Source organism: Neoarius graeffei, chromosome 11 (assembly GCF_027579695.1).
Source record: "Neoarius graeffei isolate fNeoGra1 chromosome 11, fNeoGra1.pri, whole genome shotgun sequence".
Classification (NCBI taxonomy): domain Eukaryota; kingdom Metazoa; phylum Chordata; class Actinopteri; order Siluriformes; family Ariidae; genus Neoarius; species Neoarius graeffei.
The window spans coordinates 60,878,334-60,896,150 of record NC_083579.1 but is presented as its reverse complement, the minus strand read 5'-3'; the positions used below and the strand labels follow the sequence as shown (position 1 = coordinate 60,896,150).

Genomic DNA, 17,817 nt, shown 5'->3' with positions numbered 1-17,817 from the left:
TCTCATCTCCCAGAAGAGCATTCACAGTCTCTGACAGCTGCCCCTGACAGATAGAGGAAGCTGTTCTGAAACAAGCAGCATAGGAATATTTTCTCTTTCTACAGTGGGACAACAGACTTCAACAGATAATTCAACAGATTACTTTAACAGCCTGGTTTAACAGACAAGTATAAGGAATTCAGAAGCACGATTTGCTTTTTTATAATTCGAAAACCAGAAAATGGTAAGAGAGGTAGATGTGTGGCAGTGGTAAGTACATGGCACGCTACTTAACCACAATCTCTTAACTGGAGTATGTCAGTTACTGCTAAAGAGGAAACCACACTTCAACTTTCATGCTGAAACTAACAACTGCTGCAGTAACCAAGGCCCTTCCCTCATTTCACCAACACACCTTCTCCCCCTTATTTATTCACGTCCTACCATGGCAACCAATTCAAAATTCATCAGAGACACATTTATTTTCCAGAGAATACATGTCATCCAAAATCTCAAAAGTGTGCTGAAAACTTTTGTTTCACACTCGGAAACAACAAAATTTCTTGTGATAAAGCTACATCATAACTTGTCAAACTCCTATGCAAATGCAAAACATGAAAATTAGGATAGCTCATAATTTGACCTTTTTGTATAAAACCTTATTTTGACAGCTGGGTTGAAACTATCAGAAAGCTGCAAATATCCCTTCCTTCCTGATCAGTATGAATTCTAAATTTATGCCTGCACTCTTTATTCACAGCTGTACTTTTGTTGTTAGTATTCTGACACATGGGTATTTCCATAGAGATCACAGCTACATATTAACCCACTGCATAACTCAGGCTATCCTGCATCTGTCCTTCAAATTACATCAACCTTAGTAAAACAATTTAACTAATTACCACAACTTTGATAAGATGCTCATTGCCGAACTTGCTGTTAAAAATTAAATGAATAAACAGCATGAAATGAAATGTGCAGGACAGTAAGATCCTGCATTTATGTACTTATGTACGCATTTATGTACTTATGGGTAGGGGAAGCCATGGCCAAATGGTTAGAGAAACAACTTTGGGACCAAAAGGTTGCTGGTTGGATTCCCCAAACCAACAGGACTGACTCAAGTGCCCTTGAGCAAAGTATCTAACCCCCAACTGCTCTGGCAAGTGTGGTGGTGTACCTTGTGTCTGATTAGCCAAGGAAAAACTGATGATGTGGTTATCAGTTTGGGCAAGAACCCGGCCATAATAATAAAAGTCTCATCTCATCTCATTATCTCTAGCCGCTTTATCCTGTTCTACAGGGTCACAGGCAAGCTGGAGCCTATCCCAGCTGACTACGGGCGAAAGGCGGGGTACACCCTGGACAAGTCGCCAGGTCATCACAGGGCTGACACATAGACACAGACAACCATTCACACTCACATTCACACCTACGGTCAATTTAGAGTCACCAGTTAACCTAACCTGCATGTCTTTGGACTGTGGGGGAAACCGGAGCACCCGGAGGAAACCCACACGGACACGGGGAGAACATGCAAACTCCACACAGAAAGGCCCTCGTCGGCCACGGGGCTCGAACCCGGAGCTTCTTGCTGTGAGGCGACAGCGCTAACCACTACACCACCATGCCACCCAATAATAAAAGTATTTATGTGTATTTATTTATTGGTCTAGACTTCAAAGCACTTCTGTAAGTCACTTTGGATAAGGGCATCTGTCAAATGTCGTAAATGTAAATGCAATCCCAGAACCAAATACCTCTACACAAAGCGTACATTCCAGATAAGACTGTAGGCTGGTTATGGATACTGTATTGATTTAAATATGGTGTATTTAAAGCTATTTATTTATTTATTTTTATGCATAACCATTCGCCTCACCCCAGCCCTTCATCCTTGGCAGTGATAAACTAATTCACAACAATAATGACACAGCCTATCTTTACTTGCCTGTTACACACAAATGCCCTGATGGTATTCTCCTACAACACAGTGTAATAATTAAACTGTCACCTTAAAAAACACACAGTATTTACTTAGTCATGGGAACATTCTGCTCCCGAAGGTCTTTCTGTGTCCTAGTGAACTGGAATGAACATCTCTGGAGGTATCCATACCGTATATCCATTCTGCCCTTAGCATATCAATGTTATTACCTATTAGTAAGTGGATCACTGGCATGTGAGACACAGGTGAAATGCAAGCCTGTAAGTCGGAAAACAATAGCTAACCCAACAGTTATAAATACAAACTCATAGATGCAAGGGACCCCCCCAGTACAGTGATATAACACAATTGCGATTAATAAAAAAGCAGCTGAAAAATATTGATTTGTTCCCTGCTCAAGGACAGGAGTAGTATCAAGTTCTATTTGTCTCCATACACACTGTTCATTCATCACAGAGCCAGGCTGGGAATAAATCACTGAAATGAATATAAACAGAAATTCAGTTTGTTTGTTTTTTGTTATCTGTATATACTGTATAGGGGGTTCCCCCCCCAGTATAAAAGATCAGGTATTGTCTGAGCCTGAGCCAGGCATAAGCTCCAAGTGCAAAAAAGAGGTATTTTTTGCACCGAAAATAGGTGGTAAGTGGAAAAATGAGTATAACATCAGCAGCACTTGGATGATCGATATCACTGTGAGGTCCCTGGAGAGAAGTACCTGCTCTGTTTTTTTCTCTCTCTTGGTACTGGTTTTGGAAAATCCATTTGGAAGCACTACAGTCAGAATGACAATAGCCTGAACATCTCTACCTATACATCTCCGTGAAGATTCTCAGTCATCCAGGTCATAGTAAACTGTGGGTGGTAAAAGAGAGCAACTGGACTTGCTTGAAGATTCTTGAAGACGTTTCACCTCTCATCCGAAAGGCTTCTTCAGTTCTGTCTGACTAAGACAGGTAAATCTGACTTTACCTGATACTCCCTATTCGTCAGACAGAACTGAAGAAGCCTTTCGGATGAGAGGTGAAACGTCTTCAAGAATCTTCGAGCAAGTCCAGTTGCTCTCTTTTACCACCCACAGTCTACCTATACATCTGAATGCAGTGAGGGAATCACTTACATACAAAGCATCTTAACTCATCCTTTGTTTTAACACTGTGGCACAGAGTCTTTCTGTTAACTCAGACTTTTGTCACAGAGGATGTAAGTGCCAGTCTTGAAAGGAAGCCTACACAACACACATTGATCAAAGTTTGGCCCTCCTTGGTAACCAAAGTGTCAGATATAAACATTACGCCACTTCCTCACAGCACAACTTCTCAAAAATAGAATGAGAGTGAAAGAAACATTGCAATAAGCATGAGGGAAAGCAAAAACCCAAACCACTGACTCAACTAAATACAGAGAAATGGAAGCTGAGCCTAATGAAGGATCATCACGTCTTTTATTATATGCATTCCTTAAGCTATAACTTGATTTTCTTGGAAAATAATATCTAGAAAAGTTTAACAAAAGAGTGCTTTACAGCTTTAAGAACACATCTTGCTGTGGCTCACATCCGGCTTTATCAAATTATCTGCTGATCTGGCAGCAGTCATACATAAATCTGCCCAGAAAAAAGGGCAAAAACAAAACCACCACCACTCCCAACCACCTGCTTATGGCCTGATGAGGAGTAGTGATGGTCCCCTAGGAGAAAAACCTGGCACTTCCATACAGCACTGCAGCACTGCCAGCCAGCACTAGTCCCTCTTGACATCACACTGATTATGGCACAGAGTCCACTACAGACTAGTATTTGGGGTGTATTTCTTCAATCAATATTTGGCTGAGAGTTTAGAATAAATCCACACAGACCAAATCGACATTCACGTCACTTATGTCACTGCACACCAAATTACCTGAATGAAAATGAATGATTTCAGATTAAATATTTAGTAAAACATACTGCTGCCTTACTGGATGAATAGTGTGTTAGGTAAGGATGTATGACCAGAAAGTGACTGTGCAATTACAATTATACGTGTGTGTGAGAGTGTGTGTGTGTGTGAATATCCTTGTCTGCAAACTCTAAACTAGGTACAGTGAGAGGATACTTGCAGCAGATAAAGAACCAGGAGGCAGCATCACTTACCTTGCAGTCTTTGCATCACATTGCGAATGTCCGTGGTGGACCTTCCGAAAGGGCTGAGTGAAGCCATGGCACTCTTCTGCTGTAGTCTTACCACAACCTGCCAAGCACTCAGCAGAGCAACTACTGCACTACTTTCTCAGGAGGACATCCCCGCTGAACCCTTCCGCAGCTCTCTTTTTACCTCCCTCTCTACCTCTCTCTCTCTCAGGCACAGTCCAGGAACTTGATGCAGAGCATCCAATGAGAAAGCAGGTTTCTTTTCCGGCCCCAGTGAGCACACGAGCCTCAGTGTCCAATCACAAGCCTTCTTCCTGTCACTGTCTATATAGATGAAGGAAAGAAAAAGTCATTTGCATATGACTTTCAGAACACAAGGAGTGTATATGAACTATCAGTGCGTATCACAGTTATAAGCTATTGACCGAGCTGAATGAGTAAATAAATATCAGATTTAAATTATGCATGATAGCAAAATAAATATTTGTTAGGTTTTACTAATCTGATTCAAAACTGAGGCTGCACTTTCACTGTTTGCATGTAGAACATCTTCCTTCCTCATTACAGATATGGGTCCGTCTCAGAAACTGGTCTCTCATTTGGGACATTATGGTCAAAAAATAAATTTTCTAATTGTACTATTTTTTTTGCATTTACCTAACACTCAATGTTTCTTTTGTCATGTTTAATAAGAGTAAAGATAGTATCTTGCTTTATCTGGCCTCCACTGTGGAATTTTTTTTTATTACAATTCAAATGCTTTTGTAAATTTGATTTATATATAAAATAACTACATCATGAAGAATTAAAGCCCCTCCTTCACAGATGAGTGAAAATATTGAATAAATTTCCTCTTTTTGATTGCTTGGGTTAAAAATGCCAAGTTATGATGACTGAATTGATTATTCACTTAAATATGAACAATATGATACATTTTGGGTATTTGATATGGCGAAATAGGACAAAAGGACACAATGGAAAAATCAAGAACACACCGGAAAGATGAGAATAACGGCAGTGGTAAAAGAACAGCGACTGTACCGGCTGAAGGTCGCGCGGGTCTCTGCTGCAGCGCGCGAGCAACGGGACATCACTACTGCACCGGACGGAGCGCGAGGTGGGGGCGGGGCAAAATGACTGGCCGTAGATTCTATCAAATGTTCGATCTAAATTGACCATGGTTGCAAAATATTGGCCAAAAATATGCAAACACTACGAAATATGAAAGTAAAATGAAAAAGAAACACTCTATTGCCTTATACTGCAAGACTAAAACAAAATAAAACTGTCAAAACTCACCTTTTCAGTGATAACGTCCGAACAGATCACCCGCGTAACAGAGAGACCGCAGATGGAAGCGCGATCAACTTCTAACTGTTGGAGTAGAAAATTCCATCCTACACATGCAAATTGTTAATGTGTGTCCTTCCCCACACACAAATAACACGCTACGGTAAAAAATAGACCACAACTCATTTTCTCATCTCATCTCATTATCTTTAGCCGCTTTAGCCTGTTCTACAGGGTCGCAGGCAAGCTGGAGCCTATCCCAGCTGACTACGGGCGAGAGGCGGGGTACACCCTGGACAAGTCGCCAGGTCATCACAGGGCACAACTCATTTTATAGCTCAGAAATTCATACAAGACCAGCTACCATTGTAACATATTCTGTAAGGAACATATTCTATACCTAACTTTCAGCTTTCGCTTTAAAAAACAAAATCACAGACTTGTAACAAAATTTTTATATGGCGTAGTGATTTTAAGTTACTACTTTTGGTGAGGTAGAGACCTTGACCCTGAGGCTTTCCGTTTAGATCAAAACACACGATCGTATTGGTTTTGGGTATGCGGAAAATGGAGTTACAATGGTGATCAAATATTTTGCATGATGTTTTATTATGGTTATGATTATTCTGTGAGCACACCAATCCTTAGGTGTATAAAGTTACAACTTAAAATACAATTAGTGATAACTGTAGACTTTTCAGTGGACTACAACCTTTTTAAGGGAACGCGATGCAATCAACCATTTATCATGTCCCAGATCAAGCCGCCATTTTTCCACAAATTTGCAGAATTTTTGCCAAATTCTGAAGAGTATTCACATCAAAGATTTAGTTTTATCTGTATTATTTCTTTCATCATTTTATTTCAAATTAAAACCAACATCACCATTCAAAACCGTATAGTTTACTGACTGTGAGTATATTTAGTGGGGTACCCCCACAGTACCCAGTTTCTGAGACAGACCCATATGAAAGTACACTACCGTTCAAAAGTTTGGGGTCACCCAGACAATTTTGTGTTTTCCATGAAAAGTCACACTTTTATTTACCACCATAAGTTGCAAAATGAATAGAAAATATAGTCAAGACATTTTTCTGGCCATTTTGAGCATTTAATCGACCCCACAAATGTGATGCTCCAGAAACTCAATCTGCTCAAAGGAAGGTCAGTTTTATAGCTTCTCTAAAGAGCTAAACTGTTTTCAGCTGTGCTAACATGATTGTACAAGGGTTTTCTAATCATCCATTAGCCTTCTGAGGCAATGAGCAAACACATTGTACCATTAGAACACTGGAGTGATAGTTGCTGGAAATGGGCCTCTATACACCTATGGAGATATTGCACCAAAAACCAGACATTTGCAGCTAGAATAGTCATTTACCGCATTAGCAATGTATAGAGTGTATTTCTGATTAGTTTAGTGATCTTCATTGAAAAGAACAGTGCTTTTCTTTCAAAAATAAGGAAATTTCAAAGTGACCCCAAACTTTTGAACGGTAGTGTATAATCTGCACACACACACAGCTTGAGCTCTATTCCCTTGGAAATTCCTTCCCTCACTTTCATATTATTGCAGAATATTTCAAGTCCACTGCAAAAAGGGGTGTATGTGGAGTATTTGTCACAAATTCTCTAAATTAGTTTATAAGAAAATAATTACGATGTAATTTACATGCAATAAAACAGACTTCACTGAAGGTTCTAGTATAACTTGACTCCACTCTGCATGACCACCTCAGTATGATAAACTCTCCTCTGAGAACACACTCCTACTGTAACTCCTACTGTAACTTGAATATTTTGTTGAGGGGAAATTGCATTAAAATAGTCACCTTCTTCAGAAATGTCGACATTAGTTGTGGTTTAAGTTTTCCGCAGATACTAGATGACTCAAACATCACCTCTCTCGGTCCTTCAGTAGTGTGCAAGGTAAATACTCTGGTTGCCCATGGTAACAGCGTAACAACTTTACAAATCATCCACATTAGTGCGAATTGTCGCCACCTAGTGGTATACAACAGCCCAATACCAAAACTACTACTTCTTCTTAAAGGGCTGTAAGGGCACCACTAGGGTGGTCCCAAAAAAATTTTTTAGGATTTTGTTACGACCACCTTACCTTTTTTTTACATTGCCTAAAAGAAGTTATTGTGCGAAATTTGGTTAAGATTGAACAATGTTTAGAGGTGCCACAAAGCCATTAAAGTTTTCACTCAAGACACAATATAAAATAATGTGGCTTATTAACTGTTTCATACTAATACAAGCAATACAGTAATATAACTTCAGTGTTCAAAGTAACAATAGCTATTACTTGTCTGTGATTTTCTAAACCCTTCGGTATTATGGTATCTTGTGGAGATAAAAGAACACACTAAGGACTTCCCTAGCAGAAGGAAGCTTTCTCCCAGACAGTTCCTTGGAAGTGGGACCAATTAACCAAACATAATTGTCCTTTCTGGTTTTGTGCTTTGCACCACCGGTACTACTTGTATTACTGTTGCTAGCCATCTGAAAAGCATAGAAAGAAAAACATTCACAACTTCATCAGCATATTACGATTACGAAAATCTACCATGGTTTACTATGGTTTTACCATGGTTTTTATGTAGTAACCATGATTCTACCATAATATCTCATGGTTATTCTAAGTACTATGAACCAACCATAGTATTACTATGGTTCATCCATGGTAGTAACCATGGTTCTACTATGGTATTTCATGGTGATTCTAAGTACTATGAACCAACCATAGTATTACTATGGTTTATCCATGGTAGTAACCATGGATCTACTATGGTATTTCATGGTGATTCTAAGTACTATGAACCAACCATAGCATTACTGTGGTTTATCCATAGTATTGCAGTAGCTGTGGTAGCATAGTTGTATGTGTAATAGGTCATAGTAACTACGAAATTAGTTTAAAAAGGGATAGTATGATTTTAAAAGGATGCACTAACTGTAGTATTACCATGCTTTCGTCCAACAGTCAATGCTGTAGAGAAGGATCTCGATTAACAGCCCAGATACATTAACATTTACTTAGAACCTAAAAATTTAAGTGAACATTGAGGTAAAATGCACCATGGTTTTCATGGTTACCCAAAAAACCATGAAAACCATGAATAACTATAAACCATGGTAAAACCATGGTTCGTTTTCATAGTAAAACCATGGTTAATTTTTGTAAGGGGTGCTCATTGTTTAAGAACCCCTTAGTGCATGAAAGTTAACCTTCTATCAGTCTATAAACTCTTCCTGCCTCTTCTTTTTCATGGCATATTCCCTCTAGAACTGTGACTTTTTGGGGGTTTGAGATCTTCTCTGCAACAGTCTACGCACCAACTAATGTTAATAGTGCCGATTTGCAACCTCGTGTGGCACCTCTAAATATTAACCAATTTTTCTGAAAATTTGCTTGTTGCCTTCTTTTAGCCTATGTAAAAAAATGGTAGGGTGGTTGGAATGTTTTGGTAAAAAAAAAAAAAATTCCCATACATTTCAGGACCACCCTAGGCACCAGCTTTGGGACCAAAAGGTTGCTGGTTCGATTCCCCAGACTAGCAGGATTGACTTAAGTGCCCTTGAGCAAGGCACCTAACCCCCAACCGCTCCGGCAAGAGTGGTGGCATACCTTGTGTCTGATTAGCCAAAGAAAAACTGATGATGTGATCATCATTTCGGGCATTGAACCCGACCAACTGAACTGAACTGAGGCACCACTGATGACATTTTAAGAGTCCATCACTGGTGTGTCTGGGGCATTTTAACCTTGGTGGAGCCCATCCGTCTGTCATGTTATGTATGGTGTACTGTTTATATTGCTGATGGCATACATTTTTTATAATGTACGGTATACTGTATACTGTATACTGTAACAGACTCAATAAGATCATCAGGAAGGCTGGCCATGTTGTAGGCGCGGAACTGGACTCTCTGACAGTGGTGTTGGAGAAGAGGACACTGTCCAAAATAAAAAACAATCTTAGACTGTCCTTGCCACCCTTGACATGAGGAGCTGATCAGCCACAGGAGCACTTTCAGTAAACGGCTGATTCTTCCACGCTGCACAACTGAGAGACACAGGAAATCTTATCTCATCTCATTCTCATTATCTCTAGCTGCTTTATCCTGTTCTACAGGGTCGCAGGCAAGCTGGAGCCTATCTCAGCTGACTACGGGTGAAAGGCGGGGTACACCCTGGACAAGTCGCCAGGTCATCACAGGGCTGACACATAGACACAGACAACCATTCACACTCACATTCACACCTACGGTCAATTTAGAGTCACCAGTTAACCTAACCTGCATGTCTTTGGACTGTGGGGGAAACCGGAGCACCCGGAGGAAACCCACGCGGACACGGGGAGAACATGCAAACTCCACACAGAAAGGCCCTCGCCGGCCACGGGGCTCGAACCCGGACCTTCTTGCTGTGAGGCGACAGCGCTAACCACTACACCACCCTGCCGCCCTGTTATCATTTCATTGTGGATAAAAATTTGAGAGAGTGAAAAACAGAACTAAAGTGACCTACTTGACATGGAGGAGGGGGATGAGAGAGAATTTTGTTGCAAAACAGCTCTTGCTTCATGTAATATATAAACTTACTTTTGACTCATTTAGGTGGCTAGCAAAGACAGAAAACTGCAGCTAAAGTCCCCTGTGAAAGTATTGGAACAGTCAATTATTTTGTTTTTGTTATATGCTGAAGACATCTGGGTTTGAAATCACTTCACTTCTTACTCACTTCTTCCAGCTTGTCCCACTTATGAATGTGGGGTCACTGCCATGTGGACCCTATTGATCCACATGTCATAGTAATTGGAGCATAGTTTTACATTCGTTTGTTGTTTTCACATATGCACAAAAAATGCTGATCTGTTCTCAGACCACTTGGAATGCGAAAATGGATCAAGTATGAAAATATCCTTAGACAATGTTCAAGCCAAAATATATATTTTGTTGTTAAAGTGGTTGGCAGCTCTTTGAAAAGAAAATCTTCAAGGTGACCTACTATACTCCTTTTCCACAAGTTGACACAGTTCCTTGAGGTCTTAATGAAATGTCTGTGACATGTTTTTGTCAAAATACCACAAGGATAAAGCACCACAGCTCCCTTCTTACCCTGTCTAAACAGCCCTTTTCAAAACCACTGATCTGAGTGCCTGTTCCTTTAAATAATAATGAGCCACTGCTCACTCCACCCCCTTCTTCTTCCAGCCAATCAGGTAGCACTTTCCTCTTGAATATTCACTCACAAAGGCAGTTCACAAGCCATGAGTGGAGATATCAGATGAAGGGGCAGCATAATTCTAATAAGTTCCCCTTGTGACATAGAAAGAGGAGCCAAATCTGAATGACTTGTTGAATCACATGTTTTCTAAAATAGGCAGACTAAAAGAAACTGACTGGGTTGTCTTATTTCAGAGTTTGTGGGTTAACAGGCGCTCCAGAAATGCAAATGTACGTGCACAAGCACTGAAAAAGTGAGTTTTTCATAATATGTCCCCTTTAATATATATAATACTTCCTATTCATAGCAAATATATGCAAGTGTGTCAACTCATCTGTCTGGGTGGGAAAAAATACCTGGGTTTGTCTTTGGCCTTTTGTGCGTTGTCTGTAAATGTCCCATCAGCTTGGAAAATGGTGTACACTGATTAGGTTGCATTTGGGTTATATTTGCAAGTAAATGGCCATGTTTTGCTCTTTGCTTTCAAAATTGAAACAAGGACATAGTTGAAATAACAATTTTGCAAAACAATCATTAACCAACCCCATTGAATACGCAGTTAGGCTCAGTGCTTTAAGTGAAAAAAATAAGTGCCAGTACTTTAAGTGGGCAGCATGGTGGTGTAGTGGTTAGCACAGTCACCTCACAGCAAGAAGGTTCTGGGTTCGAACCCAGCAGCTGGCAAGGGCCTTTCTGTGTGGAGTTTGCATGTTGTCTGCGTGGGTTTCCTCCGGGTGCTCCAGTTTCCCCCACAGTCCAAAGACATGCAGGTTAGGTTAATATGGGATGGCCTTGGGCTGAGGTGCCCTTGAGCGAGGCACCTAACTCCCAACTGCTCCCCGTGTGCTGTTAGCATGGCTGCCCACTGCTCTGGGTACGTGTGTGTGCTCATTGCTCACGTGTGTGTTCACTGCTTCAGATGGTTTAAATGCAGAGAGGAAATTTCACAAGTGTGTGATGAATAAACTTGTGCTTTCTTCTTTTCTTTCTTTCCCCATATTAACGTCGCAGTTGGCTGGAGTATCAGTAGCAACAGGCGTTACTATAGCAACAGGCTCTTCGCTGTTAGCAGATGTGCTAATGTTAGCTTGCCGCTCCCCACCTGCATTTCTGCCACGGTAGAATTTGACTGTCGAAGAGCTGTGGCGTCATCTGACTCCGTTTCGCCTCTCATTCTCTTTGTGCCCTTTTGTAGCCATGCCAGCATTACTGTCCTGTTTTTGTTTCTTTGTTTTTCCCGTTTGTTGTTTCCGATTTCTCCGTGAACAAGTGAGTGAGCGTCACATAGTCCCACGAGCATCGAGAGAGGTGAACGTCGCGTAGTGCACCCTGGGTAATGTAGTTTAAATGCCATAACGAATCGCCAAGAGGCACTCTGATATGGAGAGGACAGGAAAGGGTACTGTGAGCTTGTGAGAAGTCCCAGTATGCCGTAAAAAGTCCTGGTACACCAGAGGTTAAAATCTAGACGTGGCGGTACTGCATACGGGTGTGTACCAGCCCACTTAAAGCACTGGTTTGGACCTAACCAACCACCAAACTCAAACACAATCTTTGCCAGCTAGTAAGTGCTGGTAGAAAGGAAAGGTTTCTGAATTACTGCTACTAATGCTACACTGTAGGCAAGTTATTTGTAAGAAAATAACACAGCAGTAAACCAGTTAGAAGCTCTCAAACATACTGATCAATGAGGTCAAGAAATAAGGAAGTGGGAAAATAGTTTGCCAGCTAGCAAAGATGGTCTACTGGTTTGAGCAGCTTGGCCTGTGTTATAGTAGCTGGTGAGATTTTTCAGCAAAGAAACACTTTTGCCTTTTACTCACCACAGACGTTTCATCATATTCTGGGTCCACCACAGGATTTGTTCTATGTATTAGTGCAACTTTCCACCTGTTTGGGGAAGCCATGGCCTAATGGTTAGAGATGCAGCTTTGGGACCAAAATGTTGCTGGTTTGATTCCCTGGACAGTGGACAAACAGGAATGGGTGAAGTGCCCTTGAGCAAGGCACCTAACACCCTACCGCTCCACAGGCTGCTCTGGGTATGTTGTACATTGCTCTTGATAAGAGTGTCTGCTAAATGCCTGTAATGTAGACATTTGTTCTAATCCATCAATTAATAATTTGTCAACTTTCTATAAATTTCCTAATAAAGTGTTTAGATTATGCTGTTAATATTTTGTTCTACCTAAATGCTAACTCGGGCCTGAAGCATTCATTTTTTGTTTTGTTTTGTTTTGTTGTTCCATCATTAGCCTATGACAGGAATTCTGATGGAATAATGTTTAGAAATTCCAGATACAATAATACTAGAGCAACATACTCGGGCAGAGGGTGGTTCACAAACTGTACTTAGCAAAATATATAAAGATCTATTCACTCAAATAAACCGAGACATTTTGATTTGTTTATATAATAAAATGGCCAATAGGTGTAGCTACAGAGCAGACGTATCTAACACAATGGGAATTAAATGTATAGTGGTGCTTGAAAGTTTGTGAACCCTTTAGAATTTTCTATATTTCTGCATAAATATGACCTAAAACATCATCAGATTTTCACACAAGTCCTCAAAATAGATAAAGAGAACCCAGTTAAACAAATGAGACAAAAATATTATACTTGGTCATTTATTTATTGAGGAAAATGATCCAATATTGCATATCTGTGAGTGGCAAAAGTATGTGAACCTCTAGGATTAGCAGTTCATTTTAAGGTGAAATTAGAATCAGGTGTTTTCAATCAATGGGATGACAATCAGGTGTGAGTGGGCACCCTGTTTTACTTAAAGAACAGGGATCTATCAAAGTCTGATCTTCACAACACGTTTGTGGAAGTGTATCATGGCACGAACCGAAAAGTGCAAATGGGCTTTTGGAAGAAGGTCGGTACGAGGGACCACATCTTCAATATCAGGATTATTATGGAGAAGGCAAGGGAATTCAACACCCAGCTGTACATGGCCTTCATCGATTACAAAAAGGTGTTCGACTCAGTGCGTAACTCCAAACTGTGGGACGTGCTGAGGAAGATGGGAGTCAGTGGCACAGTAATTAAACTACTGAGGAACCTGTACAGCGGGCAGCAGGGGGCGGTCAGAGTGGAAGACAACCTCACGGAGTGGTTCACCATCGGGAAGGGAGTACAACAGGGCTGCCTTTTGTTGCCCATATGCTTCAACTTCTACTCCGAGGAGGTGATGCGGCAGTTGGCAGATGAACTCAGCTAGGTTGGAATCACCATCAGCGGCCAGGAGCTCAACAACCTACGCTTTGCCGACGACATCGTGCTGATAGCGACATCACCAGCACGACTACAGGCTCTGCTAGATGAGGTTGACAGAGTCTCCAGGAAGTACCAGCTGGAGATCAACACCAAGAAAACAAAGGTGATGGCAGCCACCAGGGAGCCAGAACAACTTAACATTCACTGCTGAGGTGTCACATTGGACCAGGTGGAGAAGTTCAAGTACCTGGGTTCCATCATTGAGCAGACAGCAGGTTGCAGCCACGAGATCAAGGCTCAGCTTGGAGCAGCAAGAGCCGCCATCCAGTTGCTCACCACTTTGTGGAGGAACCACGCTATCCAGAAGAACACCAAGCTGAAATGCCTGAGGACGCTGGTATGGCCTGTGGCATTGTACGGCTGCGAGACGTGGACCCTGAGAGCTGCGGACATCAAGAGACTGATGGCATTCGAGATGGACTGCTACAGACGGGCACTGAGGATCAGCTGGATCGACCACAGAACCAACGAGTCAGTCCTGGAAGAGATGGGCATGGAGCAGCAGTTCATAGCAACCATCAAAAGGTGGAAGCTACAGTACTTCGGCCACATCATCAGGGCACAGAACCTCTGCACCCACATCCTCGAGGGCAGAATTGACGGGAAGCGGTCGAGGGGACAACAAAGACGCCACTGGACGGACAACATCAGAGACTGGACGGGGAGACCAGTGGGGGAATGTACGACCGTCGCCAGAGAGAGGAGACGGTGGAGAGCGGTGGTGCATGCTGTGTCCATGGTCCCCGACCCTCAACAATGAGGATGAGACTAGACAGACAGATAATGGCACAAACAAAGGAGATTTCTGAGGACCTCAGAAAAAGCGTTGTTGATGCTCATCAGGCTGGAAAAGGTTACAAAACCATCTCTAAAGAGTTTGGACTCCACTAATCCACAGTCAGACAGATTGTGTACAAATGGAGGAAATTCAAGACCATTGTTACCCTCCCCAGGAGTGGTCAACCAACAAAGATCACTCCAAGAGCAAGGTGTGTAATAGTCGGCGAGGTCACAAAGGACCTCAAGGTAACTTCTAAGCAACTGAAGGCCTCTCTCACATTGGCTAATGGTAATGTTCATGAGTCCACCATCAGGAAAACACTGAACAACAATGGTGTACATGGCAGGGTTGCAAGGAGAAAGACACTGTTCTCCAAAAAGAACATTGCTGCTCATCTGCAGTTTGCTAAAGATCACGTGGACAAGCCAGAAGGCTATTGGAAAAATGTTTTGTGGACTGATGAGACCAAAATAAAACTTTTTAGTTTAAATAAGAACTGTTATGTTTGGAGAAAGGAAAACACTGCATTCCAGCATAAGAACCTTATCCCATCTGTGAAACATGCTGGTGGTAGTATCATGGTTTGGGCCTGTTTTGCTGCATCTGGGCCAGGACGGCTTGCCATCATTGATGGAACAATGAATTCTGAATTATTCTAGCGAATTCTAAAGGAAACTGTCAAGACATCTGTCCATGAACTGAATCTCAAGAGAAGGTGGGTCATGCAACAAGACAACAACCCTAAGCACACAAGTCGTTCTACCAAAGAATGGTTAAAGAAGAATAAAGTTAATGTTTTGGAATGGCCAAGTCAAAGTCCTGACCTTAATCCAATCAAAATGTTGTGGAAGGACCTGAAGCAAGCAGTTCATGTGAGGAAACCCACCAACATCCCAGAGTTGAAGCTGTTCTGTACGGAGGAATGGGCTAAAATTCCTCCAAGCCGGTGTGCAGGACTGATCAACAGTTACCGGAAACGTTTAGTTACAGTTATTGCTGCACAAGGGGGTCACACCAGATACTGAAAGCAAAGGTTCACATACTTTTGCCACTCACAGATATGTAATATTGGATCATTTTCCTCAATAAATAAATGGCCAAGTATAATCTTTTTGTCTCATTTGTTTAACTGGGTTCTCTTTATCCACTTTTAGGACTTGTGTGAAAATCTGATGATGTTTTAGGTCATATTTATGCAGAAATATAGAAAATTCTAAAGGGTTCACAAACTTTCAAGCACCACTGTAGAACTCACTCTTATGTCACAGCAAAGTGTTTTCCATTCATAAAAAAGTTGCATAAACTCTAAAGGTGAATAATAATGAGAATGTACAGCAAAGACAAAATGAGACTGAGGGAGTTAACTGGTGGCTTTTAAGTGTTTTGGGGGGAAAACTATAGGTTATAGCAAATATAGTTGTAAATGCGGCGTCATGTCAGTTACACTAGGAAAGCTAACAAAATGGGGTTCTCCCAAAGAGCAAAAAGGAACTCTATCATGTTTTAGCTACACATTTAATTGCAAAAATATATCAAACTATTACTTTGACAGGTCTTATTTTTCAAGGTCACTTTGTAAATACACTGGGGATAGATCATGGCTATCCAAAACATTTTTTTTAAACAATGATGTTGGATGACCACCTTACTTTCTTCATCGCTTTTTCATATCTAATGAACTGAGCAGCTACAGCAAAGCTGAAATCTTCATTAAAGCAAAAAGGAGGTGTAAATCCATTGTATTGTATTTGATGAAACAAAGGAAATGATGCAAGAGGAAGCAGCTCTGTTCCTCTAGTCTTCTGTCCCACACAGATAAGCCAAGGATTTTCTAATTTTATAAGTAGAGGGGCAGGAAGAATGACGGCAAAGTTTCCGTCTCTGCAAACAAAAAATGAACAAGCCTCCCTGAGAAAAGTGTTACTGAGTGCTCCAATCTTTCTCTGGGATTTGACTGCATGTGACTTGCCTTTCTGTTCATTTGCACTATGGCTGCAAATGAAAACAATTCCATTTGGGAGATACTAAAAACATTCGATTATGGTAAGTTTTTGAGTATGTTTGAGTAAATTTTTTAAAATTAATTAATCGTTAGGTATTAAATAGGAGCAGAAATATCTTCAGTCTCACTGTAATCAATATCTTCCAATCAGGTTTTGTTTTTGACAACAGTCATTTAAAGCTCAATCATGTTTGTTTATTCAGAGGAGCTGATCCTGGCTTTCTGCTTATCAATGCTCATTGGCCTGCTGATTGGAATCCTAATTTTCATCCTCTTAACGTGGATCTCCAGACACAGAGCTTCAGTGAGGATTAGCACACGTCCTAATCAATCATCAGGAGCTGCTGGATTACACAACCTCCACGGCCAGCTAGGCAGCTACAGGAATAATAGCTTCAATCTAAACAGTGAGAGCACAAGCAGAGCTGTGTTAAACCTTCAGAGACAGACATCTGTTGACCCTAATGAAGTGCTGGGACGCAGCCCCAGCTTTCAAGCATCCACCTTCAGACCAGTGCGGAAAAAGGGCAGTGATGAAAAAGAAGATGAGAATCAAAGGGCTTTACGTCATGACACCACCGGCACTGACTCTGTGACAGATCCTTATAATATGGGCCAATCAGAATCATTCTGGTTAGGGAAAGGCAGTCTGAGAGGCTTCCTTCCTACACAGACTCCTCCACCTGCATATGACAGTGTTATTCATATCTTTCAAGAAACTCACACCTGATTTCATGTTTGTATGTGCACTGGTGTTTGTGTTTGCAAATTCACGCTGGTGATCAAGGCTATGTTCAATGTTTCTGCAGGATAATGGTTATGTTTCTGTAACATCAGGTTCCCCCTGTCATGATGTACCGACTAATGCAGGACTGATCATGAGTGCATATATATAGTCGCATGCAAATGCAATTTAAACATTATGTAAATATAAAAGATAAAATCATGCAACATATGATTTTGTATAAGATGCTTCAAAGAGCCTTAAATGTTGGATTAACCAAAAAATAAAATAATTTAATGATGACCATAGCCATTTTAGAGGATGCATATATAAATTTCCTGCTTGAGGTGTAGGATTCTGAGCTGCTGGAGAACAAACATCATGTCTGACGGATCTTTCCATGTCCCCTACTGGGACATCTCATTAGCCTGAATAAGG

General features: G+C 41.2%; 2 protein-coding genes across 7 annotated transcripts in view; one reads left to right on the top strand and one right to left on the bottom strand.

Annotated features, from left to right (window-relative positions):
* The window catches only part of syne1b (spectrin repeat containing, nuclear envelope 1b), a 140,832-nt gene extending 136,623 nt beyond the window's left edge, over window positions 1-4,209 (bottom strand). For all 6 annotated transcript variants that reach the window (XM_060934445.1, XM_060934448.1, XM_060934453.1 and 3 more), the window contains exon 1: window positions 4,062-4,209. In XM_060934445.1, the coding sequence (XP_060790428.1) occupies window positions 4,062-4,128 (67 nt within the window). In that variant the 5' untranslated portion in view covers window positions 4,129-4,209. The remainder of the gene's footprint in view (window positions 1-4,061) is intronic.
* A 12,304-nt stretch (window positions 4,210-16,513) lies between these two features.
* myct1b (myc target 1b) lies at window positions 16,514-17,645 on the top strand. The gene is made up of 2 exons (XM_060933105.1): window positions 16,514-16,696; window positions 16,859-17,645. The coding sequence occupies exons 1-2, from the start codon at window positions 16,642-16,644 to the stop codon at window positions 17,383-17,385; spliced, it is 582 nt and encodes a 193-aa protein (XP_060789088.1). The 5' UTR covers window positions 16,514-16,641; the 3' UTR covers window positions 17,386-17,645.
* The last annotated feature ends 172 nt before the right edge of the window (window positions 17,646-17,817 follow it).

Coding starts and splice junctions, on each gene's coding strand:
- myct1b (XM_060933105.1), top strand. CDS start 16,642: ATGGCTGCAAATGAAAACAATTCCATTTGGGAGATACTAAAAACATTC. Junction 16,697..16,858: donor ACTAAAAACATTCGATTATG/GTAAGTTTTTGA, acceptor TTGTTTATTCAG/AGGAGCTGATCCTGGCTTTC.